The sequence below is a fragment of the Manis pentadactyla genome, chromosome 17 (genome assembly GCF_030020395.1).
Source record: "Manis pentadactyla isolate mManPen7 chromosome 17, mManPen7.hap1, whole genome shotgun sequence".
Taxonomy (NCBI): Eukaryota; Metazoa; Chordata; class Mammalia; order Pholidota; family Manidae; genus Manis; species Manis pentadactyla.
Genome location: NC_080035.1, coordinates 58,366,457 through 58,380,075, shown reverse-complemented (window position 1 = coordinate 58,380,075; position 13,619 = coordinate 58,366,457). Strand labels below are relative to the sequence as shown.

Here is a 13,619-nt window from a genome sequence, read left to right as displayed (position 1 = left end):
GGAAATGAATTCTTCCAAACCCACATGAACTTCGAAGAGAATCCTGAAGCTCAGATGAGAACACAGCCCCAATCAGCACCTGACTGCAGGCTTGTGAGACCCTGAGCAGAGAACCACAAAAAGCCATGACTGGTCTTCTGGCCCAGGGAAACAGCAAGATAATAAATGTAGGAATGTACGTGGTTTTAAGCTGCTAAATTTGTTATGTGGCAGAGCAAACTAGTAACACTGTTACCACAGTCTTACCCAAAAGACAATGCATACACATAACTCAGATAGATGATAAAGATGGGAAGAGTTAGATAAAGCTCTTTAGACATATAAATAAGCACAACTATATCTTCCAAACTAATTCTGCTGATTTAAAAGGTAAGATTACTGAACCACAATTAAATTCTTGCTATATAACAAACTCATTAGCTAATATCTCATGAACTGCTTTATATTTGTTTTCTAATCATTTTTCAAATTAGCTTACCCCAGTCTTTCCACCAAGTACGTGGAATAAGACAAAGCCAGTCACTTAAGTCCATAAATATTAAAGCCTAAATATTTCGTGTTCAAGTTCCCAGAAGGCACAGGAAAAGACAAAGGCAAAACTATCATCTGGTCACTTCCCACTTTATTCAAAACTTAACATTTTTAGCATTTGGCAACTACACTGAAAAAATTCCAATTCTAAGCCCACTTTGAACAACAGCTTCTTCCAGGATGGCCCCTAACGATCCCTATCTCCCGGTATCTGTGCCCTTATAAAATCCCCTCCCTGCTTTATGTGCTGGACTTAATGACTCACTTCTAATGAAAAGAACATGGCAGAAGTGATGGGATGGTCACCTCCAAGTTTTTATAAATTAAAGGACCATGGTCTCCATCTGGGGCACTGTCTCTTGGACTACTTACTCAGGGGGCAGACCAGCTGATGCTGTGAAGCAGCCCCCTGGAGACATCTCCATGGTGAGGAACCGAAGCCTGCCAACAATCACTGAGCAAGCTTGGAAAGAGACTTCCCTTCTCCACCCAAGTTAAGCCTTCCAATGAACCACAGCCCTGACCGACAGTCAGCAAGCAGGAGAGACCTTGGACAACAAGCACCCAGTGAAGTCACACCCAGATTTCTGACTCACAGACAAACTGTAAGATAATAAACGTTTGTTATTTTAAACCATGAAGTTTGGGGATAATCTGTACACAGCAATAGGTTACTAATACTCACTTTACCCCAGTGTAAGCAAAAAACATTAGATGCTCTGAGGGAATACAAAAAAAAAAGAAAAAATTCAATAGAAAGATAAAAGCTCCAACCTTAAGCATTCTTCCTGAAAGACCAAGAATTTCACCATCTTTTGGCTCTACTACGGTCGCAGTATTCACATCACCACTTCCCGTTGTATCTATGATATCAATGATTTTTGGTTTTCCATCTGTTGTAACCTATAAATTAAGAGACAATTGAAATATGAATTATAAATTTAACTTTTTAATTTTTAAAGAAAGCAATGCCAACCCCCAATTATGTGTGTACATGTACATATAAAAAATATCCTATAAATCTGTATTCACTTAAAAGAGAGAACTGTTTTAAGCCAAAAGCCTGAAAAATATTTTTAAGAAAATTTAGTCATGAAAAACACCAGAGAATCCTTCAACTGATTTTTATATATATTCAGGTAACAAATACTTACTAAGCATTTACACAGGCCATGCTGTTTTGTGTTGGGGATACAGTAATGATCAACACACAAAATCCCTGGTCTCACAGATCTTCTGTTTTATTCAGTCAATAAGTAAGTCCAATATATATCATGTCAGATGGTGGACAATTACTACAGAGAAACACTGAGCAGGGAAGGAGGTGGTCTGAGGCTTTCAATTTTAACCAGGCTGGTCAAGAAAGGTCTTCCTGAGAAGGTAACATCTGAGAAAGGATCTGAAGAAGGTGAGCTTGGGCTGGATAAGCACAAAGTTTAGGGGAAAAATGTTTAAACTATTTCATTATAGGATGCTACTCTAGCACGTACACTTAGTGAGTCCAAAGTTCAAACTTAACACTCAAACTCATTTCTCTCTGGGTTTTGCCAGCTCAGGGATTAACATACACTCAGTAGCTCCAGCCAGGAACTCAGATGTTGTTCTTCTCTGATTCTTTACTCTAGTTAACTACTTATATCAAATCTGTCAGGAAGTCCTCTTAATTGTACCTCTAAACTATAGTTCAGATTCAACTTCCTCTCTTGAGTTTCACTACCAGCATCCTGATCCTCTCCACCACTATCATCTCCAGCCTTCCTAAAGTGGATGCTCCTTACAGTATCCATTCCTAGCTCCCAACAAAAGCAAGAGGCAAACAAGTTGTCCTATGTCAGTCCTCAGCTTGACATCTGCAATGGATGACAGAGCAGGCAACACAAAACCTCCCTACCTGTCCCCACCACTCACCAGCCTCCATTCAATTCCTGGAACATTCCAGAGGTTTTCCTGCCTCACATTTTTTTGCACATGATCTTTCTGCTTGGGATTCTGTGTCCCTTCAGTTGTTCCACAGAAATTCTAATCTCACCTTCCAGTTTTCTACTAAAATGTCACCCCGTCGAAAGGCCTCCCTGATGACCTCTTTTAAATGGGCTTCATCCCAAACCTGATTATCTCTCCTTGCTGTACCTTCTTTCTTACACAGAACTTAACTGGTAATCATACAGTTAGCTGATTAGAAGTCATGTATCTCCACTATTAGAAGATAAGCTCTATAAGGGCAAAGACTGTGTCTATTTCATTCACCAAATTACCCAAGAGCTAGCAGTGCCTGTTGGGTACTCAATACATACTGACTTGATTACTGAACGATCTGACACTTACTCAGCATGAAGACTCATCTGCATAATGTCTGGTTTCTTGGCTATCCCACAAATTTTCATTTGGACGAGACTGACTGCTACAGGTACCAGAGTACTGTATTTTCATATTACTTGTGGGAAAAATCAGTCCTGGGCTCTTTCTAGGCTAGCTTCACAAATGGCAGTTGCAGCGATCAAGATAACAGGCACTAAGTTAACAGTAGAAACCAGATACAGACACAGTGACTGAAAAAAGATGCCAAACATCAGAAAGAGAGTGGAATGAAAAGACGTCAACAGTGTGACAAAATCACAAAGCCCTCCAACTCGTTTTCCACCTGGAGAATTCCCACTCTGTAAAGTTAAAACTTAATGTCCATTTAAGTCCGTCCTCTGGATCACATGTCTCTCTCCCCAACACAACTGCATTGCCCTGAAAGCTTGTAGTCAAGGTCCTCCCAAGAGGAGGAAAGGAAAGTCACCATGGGGAGGAAACAAAGGCACACATTTTTTTCCTTACCAGTCAAAGCAAGGGGTTCCCATGGAATAAACAGGGCCATAGGGCCTCCCAGGCACAGCTTTTTTTATGCATGTAATTCTCAAGCTGGATGTTTACTTCTTAGAAATTGTCTATACTAGTTAACAAGTATTCTAATACACTCAGAAGGCTCAAAATCATAATTTAAAAAGTCACTGTAGAAGTCATACCAAACCCTGATAAGATCATGAGAGAACTTAAATCAGATGCTGATTTAGAAGAGACTGCCTAAGCATCTTTAGAAATAAAAATAATGATGGAAAATGTAAGGAAATCTGTCAAAATAAAAATGGAAACAACAGGAGGTTAATACTCTTCTACAAAATTAAAACTACCTAAATCATATACTAAGAATATAAGAGAATAACCTATTTTAAAATGTATCCCAACTCTCTACATAATTTGAGAGCCACACCACGGTACTTAGAACATGTCACTCATCTTCATCTCATTCAATGAGCAAACAACTTCAGTGATTTGAGATCAAGAATCACAAGAGATCACTAACAAGTCAGACACAGATCCTGCTCATTAGAAACCTCATTATCACTATGTGAGTAAAGGAAGAAAGTCTACTGGGATTTAGCAGCTTATTTTACTGTTCACTATCACCACAGACTTTACTTACAGAATCTTACATTAAAGATTCTTACATGCACTATTTTTAATTCATGTACTTCTTTCATCTCCATAGGTAAATAAAGGCAAGCACTCCACTGGAGATAAGACAAAAGATGAGTAGGCTTAGAAAGTAGAGGTTTTAATAAAGGCAAACCACCTGAGAATTTGCAATGGAGCTTGGGGAGAACTAAAGAAAAGGCAGAAACTACTGCTAACATTAGAACTATATCCTCATCCTTGAGGCAGGGAAGGCGTCACCTGAAAAGGAGGGACTGATCCCTCGGCCAGTTGTTGTATGAGTCAAGCTAAGATTAATAAGCCCTGTGTCCTGGGGTGGGGGACTAAGAAATGCTTACTGGGCTATGCCTGCTGGACAAAACAGAAGTTGCCCAAAGGTTTTCCCCAAACGTCAAGAATCTAAGTCACCTTGTGTCTCTACTGAAACGATTGTGGTGGAGTAGCTGGCGAGGGTTGGGAGCCATTCACTGAACATCAGAGAACCAGAACAAAATGGGGGAAATGCACAGATTATCCTAAACAATACAAAGGGAATGTAAAGTATTGACTTAAATTTTCAGGGAAGATACTGAAAATAGTCTTTTAAACAAAGGAAAATATTTCATAAATACTATTAAATGTTTAACTGTTATTCTGAGAACATAATGAATAAATAAGATGGGCTTTGCTTTCGGAAAGCTTATAAACTAGTTGGGAAGACAGATGAGTCAAGAGCTGCAATAAAGCACAATAATTAACAAAGATAAGGAATATCTATGAAAACATGTAAGAACACAAAACCCAGCCTGGGGGAATCAGGGAAGGGGAACTCAGAGAGGAAGGTAACAAAAATTAAAATTAACGGCATAGCACCCAATATTTGTAAATAATTATGTATCCAAGATAATTTACTTACTGTATTCTACAGTTTTAGTGAACTTAAAAATAGATTTTTATAGGACTACTTGTAGCCTACTTTAAACCATTTTTTCTCCATAAGGAAATTATGTACATTATGCATATATGTACATTTTTTTCCATTCAGGAAAAGTATTTAGTTAAAAGCACATTTCATACAAAATGAGTTTGGATATATGCTTTTGAGATAATTTTAACTTCAGCAGGAAAAAAGGTATGTAAATAAATACTAAAATGAAATATTTTAAATGTTATGGGAGGGCATGAACAAATTCCTATGGCAGCAAAGCTGGGGGGAAAAAAGCCTAAATTAACTGTTAGCAGGGATTGGGCCTTACGCATCTTTGAACCACCAGGTCCTAACACAATAGCTAGCACATATCCATAAATATACGGTGTGTGGGGGTGGCTGAATTAAATCAGTAGATTATCCAAAAGGTAATGGGGTCAAGACCCAGCTGGCTCTGAAAGGATCAAAGAGTTTACAGGTGATCGTAGAACGCTTGCAAGAGGATTAACTCTACATGTGTGCAAAGGCATGTACTGGAGAGAGACCTGAAACATCTGGGTGAGTGGAAAAGACAAGATGTTCAGGATGGAAAAACAGGGTACATGGTGGGGTGGACATAAGAACCCAGCCTACATGAGCACATTAAGCAGAATGGTGAAGGGCCATATAAAGTTCAAATTTTTGGACTCTGCCATTATGCAAAGGCATCTGGGATGCAGTTTTTGTTTGTATCAAGCAAGGGTTGTAATGGAAGGTTATTAAGAAAAATAACTTTAGCAATGTGAAGGATGGAGCAAAGAGAAGCAAGACAAGTGGCAGGGAGACTGGCCATTACATATCCTTTCAGTCCCAAATCATCCGTGCAGTGGTCAGCTCTCACTGTGTCCCCAATCATTCAGTAGGATTACACCTTTTCACACAAACTTAGACACCTACCAGGTCACAAGAGAACTGGCCCAAAGCAGTAACCAAAGGATGAGACAACTACTGTTCTTGTAGTTCTCACTTTGTGCCTCTAGTCCTCTACTCAGACCCCATCTGGCTTTCAAAATGTTCCCTTCAGTCCCCTCTTCCTACCACTCCATTCTTTCCTTCCTTTTTATTTCTATCACCCTCTTAATGATATATACACAGACCTACAAAGCAAATTTGCTCAAGGTAAGTGGAGAAAAAAAACCTTAAAAACTCTCATGTTTGCAAGCCACCTGACTGAATTTCTTTTAACTGCTCATGTTTAGGTCAGTATCTCAGAGCTAGTTGTTAGAAGAATTATGTTTTAGTTTTATTTCAATATTTTATTGCTTGAACATTTTTTGTTCCATGCAAATATCTAATATATATTTATCCTCATGTAGTTGGTAATTTAAGAGCCAGCATAAACTCCTACTAAATATTCTCACTTAAAATTCGCGTGTGTTTACACTCGAGCATTTAAAAAAGTCACATGAAATTAATCATCTCAATTTTCATGGCAACACTGTGGGATGAGAATTACTGTTACTTTACAGTGACCAACAGAACAATTTGATAAGCAGACTGGGAAATTCTACAACAGCATTTTGTACCTAGGCAGAACTCCTCCAAACTTTTCTGATACTCGATTACCCTGACAAAGGAACCAGTGAACCACATACCCCAGCTGTTCTCCTCCCACTTATCCCTATAAAAAGTAAACATACACTACAACAGAATGGAAAACCATCACTACTCTGTAATAGAGCCTCAATGAGGTGATGATAGCTGTTACTGCTACATATCTTCAGTTATTAATACAACTGTACAACTAGAGGTACCAGGAAGAACTCATCACCTGCTGAGCCTCTGACTGACCAAAGCTGCCTGTCCAGCCACCCTAAGGTGTCCTGTATTCCAAAATGACAATGAAGAATGAACAAGAGGAGTTCGATTCCCAGAGGAATTCTACAGAATCCGCCAGACTGGTTCCCTTCTTCTCCAGCATGACATCGTAACCTCTAAAATACTATCTCATTTATTAGACAGCACAACACAGGATTCAGAGGAAGGAGAGGGCCTGGGGGAAATGGAGAATTATTCAACGACAGGGTTTAGTGCAGAAAGGAGGGTCTCAGACACAGATGGAGGACTGATTGAAGGAAGGAACAGATCAGCATACAGTAGGATTAGCCAGGTTAGACTTTTGGGAGATGACCTTCAACAACGGTGAAATTTTGCTTATGACTGGATTTCAGTAAAAGGCTAAGGATAATTTACAAAAGCCAAACTTAGAAGACCTTATGTGGGATACTTTTCATCGAGAGACAGATGCTTAAAAATTACTCTTCGGTATCGTACCTGGACCTAAAGATTTCAAAGGTGTCTACGGCAAAACTGAATGATTTTAAATATTGTAGTTAAAGTATGTTGTCTTGTATTTTGAGGCTAAAGAAATACAGAAGCCTAATTTAATATTAATAAAGCTCGAAGAGGTCGCCAAGACCAAACTGGGTTCTCACGTAAAACAAAGACTAAGCCATGCGTTTCAATGACCCTAATCAAGTACATTGCAGACGATGGTTTAAAAATAGAATACATAAAAACTACCAGAGGAAACAGTTCCGGAAGTTGACCGAGTTATCTTCTTGAAACCCGGCTTTCGTATTTTAAGAGAAACAAGCCTCCCCCAAAACAAATCTCCCGAACGACAGCAAAAACGAAATCCTGGTAGGTCATTTGTCCCTTCCTATTCCTTCCCTACCCCCCACCCCCCACCCCCCACAAGTAATAAAAATTGTAAAACCGTCTTCTGGAAATAGCAGGCGCGGGCCGGTGCCGGAGAAGCTAGGGACCTGCGGAGGTGGGCGGTGCGGTGACAGGGGGCCTGAGGGCCCGGGCCCGGCAGGCCTGGACAGGAAGGGGCTTCCCGGGCCGAAGGCGGACCAGGCACCCCCAGCCACGCCTCTTTTGTCTGGGCCAGAATCACGGCCCAGCCCGAGCCCGCCCGCCTGGCCCTCGGCTCGCCGCAGCGCGGACTTTCGCCTGCCGCCTCCGAGGCTGCGACCTCTCAGCGTCCCAGGCCCCCTGGCCGGGCCCGAGCCGGCGCCCCCGCTCCCGGGGCCTCGGCCGCTGCCGCACCTGCATGCCCGGAGCCCCGGGGTCGACCCCCGTGTCCAGAACTGCGATGAGGACCCCTCGCCCGTCATACTCCGGGTAGCGACAGAGGAAGGAGGCGGCCCCGGTCTCCTTCTTGGGCAAGAGGCCGTGGAAGGGGAAAGGCTCCTCGGCCGCGGCGGTGGCCATGGGCGCTAGCTGGAAGACGAGTTAGAGGCAAACTGCCAGGCTGCGCGCGGACGGGCGACGCGAGGGCACCCGGCAGCCTGGGCGGGGGCGGGAGGCGGGGGCCGAGCGCCCGCCAATCCCGTCCCTCCAGGCTGAGGCTGCCAATCGCGCTCTGCAACGTCAGCCAACGGCGCCGCTCTCCGGAGCGCGGCCGGAGTGTTGCCGGGGCCGTGGAGAAGGAGGCGGAGTCTGGGCGCATCGCCGTCGGTTCCGTGTGGAACCTGGGGTCTTAAAGAGACCCGCACGTGGCACTGGAAGCAGGGGGGGCCGCCCCCAAGAAAAAGGCTCCTGTGTCCCGGGCCGAAACGCTTTCCCAGGACGGAGGAAGAACGTGGGCCCCCAGCCCGGAGTAGTGGGCACCTCTGGGGGCAAGCGACGGTTCCGGACTTGAGGTTGTGGACGAAGGTTTTCGGTCAGCCTCTGCAGGAGCCCAGCCCCTGAGGAACGGGAGCCACTCCCGGAGCCGTCGGACATCGGCGAAACGCCTGAACATAGTTTTGAGGCGTCTTTGACTCAGTGGTGTAGGGGTCGCGTGTGCTCCTTTGATCGCAGCGGGGGAGTATTCGGGTGGGGCCAGGCCGGAGCTCCGGCGCACAGGAAGTGGGGTGTTTGCCGTCCGTCGGCCTTGCGGGCACAAAGTAAGGGAACTCAAGTGGGTCCCTCCTAGGCTCCTGGCTTACCCGTGGCGTCTGGGATTTCTAAAACACACCCAGCGCCCCTTTAAGTTGTAGTCCCTGGTTGTTCCGTAAGATTCACTCATTACCGAGCTGTTAACTGGTAGCCTTCCGGTTTAACGCAGGCGGCTTTGCTCCAGGCTGCACTAATGGTCCTTTAATGACCTTTGATGTCTCTTCATGCCTGAGTAATCTTAGCCTTTTTTTAAGCCAAAAAAAGTCAGTCGGCTTGAGGCCTCTGGCCCCCTTCTCAGAGCAATGTTTTAAAACATAAAGAATGAAATAACAGGATTGCAATGGAAATTACGTTGAAATAGTTATAAAGAATATCAGAACCAACTTTGTATATAATAGCAGTTTTATGTATGTGTGTAACTAGCTACATGTGTGCTTTTCGGAGTAGCAGGAGCTAGTGCCAAATCTAATAAGCTCCCATAATTTCAAAATCGTGAAGAGCCTAAATGATATTTGGGGATATTTATAACAACGTATTATAATAAGAAACTGAGTTTTTTGGTGACAAAGTAGAAAACAGTAGCTGCTAACACAACTCTCACATCCCTAATTGAAGGAAACAGATTTACGAGGTTAATGGAAATACAGGTACGTATTTTCCCTACACAAGATTTTGAACCCCTTGGATTTTATCATGGACCCCAAGTTAAGAATGCCTGGTGTAGAGGGGAGTTATATGTATACTATTTTCCAATCCACTGTAAATACTAGCATTCCCTAATGAAACTTCTACATCACTCAACTATATCCAGTTGTTAATCTTTGATGCCTACCATTGTCTGTTTATGAAATACCTGAACCATTTAAAATCAGACATTTTACATCACTATTTCTTCTTGAAGTGTTATTGACATTCTATGCAGAATTTCATCCTAATGTAATTTAAATTTATAATGGAAAGTCCGATTGATCATTTATCACCTGCAACAAAAATGTATTAGAATATTTAACTTAAAATTTTTTCTTGGAATCAAAGTGTTAAAATGTTTCTTTTGGGTTAAGTTATTAGAAAGTTGGTCAAAACAATAGGATAAATTTTAGGCTAAGACTGAAAATTACAGAACAAAAAGATGTTATTAAAAATGCAGCTTTTAAAAGGATGCGTGAGATCCATGTCATTGGACCTTCATTAAAGACAGTTTTACTGACAGTATTTCAGAGTGTTCATTTGCTGCCCCAAAAGCAATTCTACCTGCAGGCGATGCACAATAAGATGCTTTTTTGCTAAAAAGCAGGAGACCCAGATGTGCAACAGGTGTGAAGGAGAGTGAGCATGTCTTTCTACCACATGCACGTTTTCAAGCAGGTAAGTTCGGAAAAGATACAACATTTAAGCAACCAAATATTGATTGTGTTGAAATTATCCTGGATCTTAGTACCACAGTTTGAAATCCACTATTTTATATAACCCCTGAAATCACAAACAATACAAAGTCATTTACTCTTTGTTTTCATTTTTCAAGCCATTGTGTTCTCCAAGTTGTGTTACACCTTTTCCTTGGATTTAATGTTATTTTCAGCTAAGGGGTATCATTCAATGCTAAGTCAGTTTGTACAAGTTGACAGCTTGGCAATTCTTCGAATGTGGGAAGGATACTTGGAGGAAATAATGATAATATAGTTAAATAAAACAAGGGCTTAGGAAGGGGAGGACACAACACAACAGGGTAGACCAAGGCATCAGTCACCCTCTCTGGGTTAATGTAATGGGCTGGACACGTGAAAGTCTCCCACACAGGGCTGGAAAAGCAGGAAGTGCTGAGCCCTCTATTGTTGGTACCCGTCTGCCTTTCCCATCTCCGCCAGGTTTGAGGCCACAAGCCAGTGCAGAGGTGCCGTGAAAGGCAGTAGCTTCTCACGAGTCACCTCCTTTGTAACTACAGTGGCACCGTATCATTTAGAGTATTTTTAAATCGAGTTTCCAAAACTAGAGACTATGAAAGCATCCAACACGTCCCAGCCTCCCGGTTGTGAAAATCCTGCGAAATCCTGCGCAGCATTTGCAGCGAGGAGCTTCCCAGGCAATGACTGAGCAAAGTAGAAAATCAAGGGCGCATCTGTTCCTGGGAGAGGAGGCACCGCTCAGAGCCGACTGAGGCGCGGTGCCAGGCCTCGCCTGACTGCACGGTCGTCTAGCAAGCTCCATGCAACCCTGGCTTCTCTCCTTTCCTCAGGGTCACTCTTGCATCGCAGCCTAAAGGTTCTCTCAGCCTTTCGTGAGCCCTGGGTATTTCACCTTGCACAGTCATTGCCCCCAGTGAAATCCTCGCCCCTTTAAGCCAGTGTTGGCCTCGGTGTCTCGCAGGACCCGAACTGAAATAGTTCACACCAGGGCAGCCGAGGGTTGACGCTGAAAGACTCGCCACTTCTGCCCCCTCGAGGCGCAAGCCGTCATTACCATTCCTACCCCACGGGCCGGGTTTTCAGCCCAAACCCAGAGGGCAGCCGGATTTGGCAAAGCTGGAGTAACGTACTTGTGCCTGGATCTAATGGAAGGTGGGCTGGGAGATTAAGTCCCGACTTCCTACCGTGGACAGGCAGGACCGTGTAATGTGGGCAGTTCTACATAGGAAGGCTTTTAAAAAGATGCCAACAAATCAGAACAAATGCCCACTAAGCTAACATACAGATTAGAACATACACATGTCCCCTTATATCACTTAGCCTGAAGACTTCTCTGGCTCTAAACACTTCAAAAATTATCCTCGCTATCCTCTCTCTTTCTGTCCAAAATCAGTCACATAATACCAAGTGCCAGGTCTTTAACCTTCAGTAATGAAATGATAAACTGGGCAATTTGGACCAAGACTCCTGCTAAAAATAATGAGAAAAACTGGACAACCCATGAAAAATGTCTGGTTGGAAAACATCTTCTTGTAGGCATCAGAGAGCTGTGGTGCAGAATTTCTGGAACAGATGTAAATTCAGAGATGAGCCTAACATTTGGGACAGCTTTGCCTTGCAGGACCTTTGCCAGTTCTTAAAGATGTAACAGAGAGGCTGAGACTTTTTCTTCTTCTTCTTTAAAGACTTTCAGGGCTCTGGGAACAAAGTTGAGTCCAGAGCCTGTCAAGAGAGGGGACAGCTGTGGCAAACTTTCCTTTCTTGGGACTGGGACTGCAAAGCACTGCACAGGAGACTAGGTATGAATTGAAAGTAGAGCTAGGTCAGCTCTCACAGAGAGAGCCCTGTTACAAGTAATAGAATTCCTGAACTTGGGCTGGGCAAAGATTCTTGATTTTGGCTGTCTTTTGGAATCACCTGGAGAACTTAGAAAATATTGATATTTGGGCCCAGAGATTCTGATTTCATCAGTCTGGCATTTAGCCTGAGAGTTAAGATGTTTTATATGTCACTGGATTATTCTCATGGGCCCCATCCTTTGAGGAGTCAGCCACAGTCCCTGCTAAGTGGGCAGGAAGAGTGTAACCCACCTGGGGCAGATGAAAGAAGCAGATAGGTATGGAGCATGCCGTGGAGCCTGCAAGCGAGGTTCTTGAAAGCTGGATTCCCAGGGCCTGCAGCTGAGGGCCCAAAAGCCCCTTTAATCCAAACTACTCCAACAGCTCCATTTCCAGAAAAGCCAGGGCCCACCAAGCTTCTGCTTTTGGATGATTTGTGATTCATCCATGTGCTTATCTAAAATACTCTTGATATTTTTTGGAATTTTCTCTTCCTTAATCAAAAGAGATTTAACTAGAATGGAGCACATGGTACTTATTTTGTTTTACTCTAACTCCTGAAATATATTAGTTAGCAAAAACAAACTCCCACTGTGTGCTATGACAGTAAATCACATTTATGTGGACAGACCTTCATTAAATGGTGCAATGCAGGAACTGTTCAGAGAACAGGTCCTGCCCTCTATTGCTTCACTGCAAGAAGCACCTCAGAGCCGTGGGTCCCTTGATGGGCACAAGCCTGGACCTTCCTGCCCAGGACTGTGATTACTCTGCAGCGCCTGCCCAGGATTTCGTAAGTCCTGTCCATCTGCCCAGTCGTATATTGCCAGAAAAACACATCAATCTTAGCACTCCAGTTAAAGGCTAATCCTGATGATGATCCTGAATATCCTGACTTGCACAAGAGAGGCAGAGAATATGCAAGTAAAAGCACTTTAGAAGCTAAGGGGCTTTGTCTCCTAGGACTAGTTCTGCCACTAATTAGCTTCATGACCTTTAGCAAGACCTTAATGTCCTCAACTACAGATCTGAGGACTTTATCAGAGCTAAACAGAAAAAAAGTACCTTCCACAGTGGCAATAAACAATTACTATTATTATAATGTGGCTGGTATGTAGTAGGGACTCAGTGCACTGGGGCGGGCCACACCATTTGTCATCCCACTACCTAAAGTTAGCAATTAGGTAAAGTAAGCAACGTGATTTTTTTTTTAAGGATTATTTTGTTTGGAAGAAAATGTTTAAAAAATCAATTTAGGCAAATAGTAAAGAGACTTTGTAAGCCTGTTTCTTTGAGGTAAATACGCCAAACCCTTTACTCCATTGTAAAATGTAATATGAACAAGGTAAGTTTTCACTGTTTCTAGAACTTATCCTTTTTTTTTTTAACAAAATACATCTCAGTCTCATGGAACTATTCTTTTTTCCTTTAATAAGAGAATGACAAATGGAGGACAGTTATTAAAAATCACTGTGTGGGGGTGGGTATAGATGTGGGTGTATTGGGGTGCTAGCATTTTGGGGTGCCGAATTG

The 13,619-nt window shown here is 42.9% G+C and overlaps 1 protein-coding gene across 6 annotated transcripts in view; it reads right to left on the bottom strand.

Annotated features, from left to right (window-relative positions):
• The window catches only part of TPP2 (tripeptidyl peptidase 2), a 75,843-nt gene extending 67,578 nt beyond the window's left edge, over positions 1-8,265 (bottom strand). Inside the window, exons 1-2 of one of the 6 annotated variants that reach the window (XR_005026426.2) lie at positions 8,012-8,265; positions 1,306-1,434 (exon numbers count right to left, since the gene is read on the bottom strand). Coding sequence is in view for 4 of the 6 variants with exons in the window: in XM_057494597.1 (XP_057350580.1) it covers positions 1,306-1,434; positions 8,012-8,176 (294 nt within the window). In the remaining 2 variants the exon portion in view is untranslated. Of the gene's footprint in view, positions 1-1,305; positions 1,437-8,011 lie in introns of those variants that run through there. The other 5 variants (XM_057494597.1, XM_057494598.1, XM_036893594.2 and 2 more) reach the window with 5 other exon arrangements.
• Positions 8,266-13,619: the final 5,354 nt, after the last annotated feature.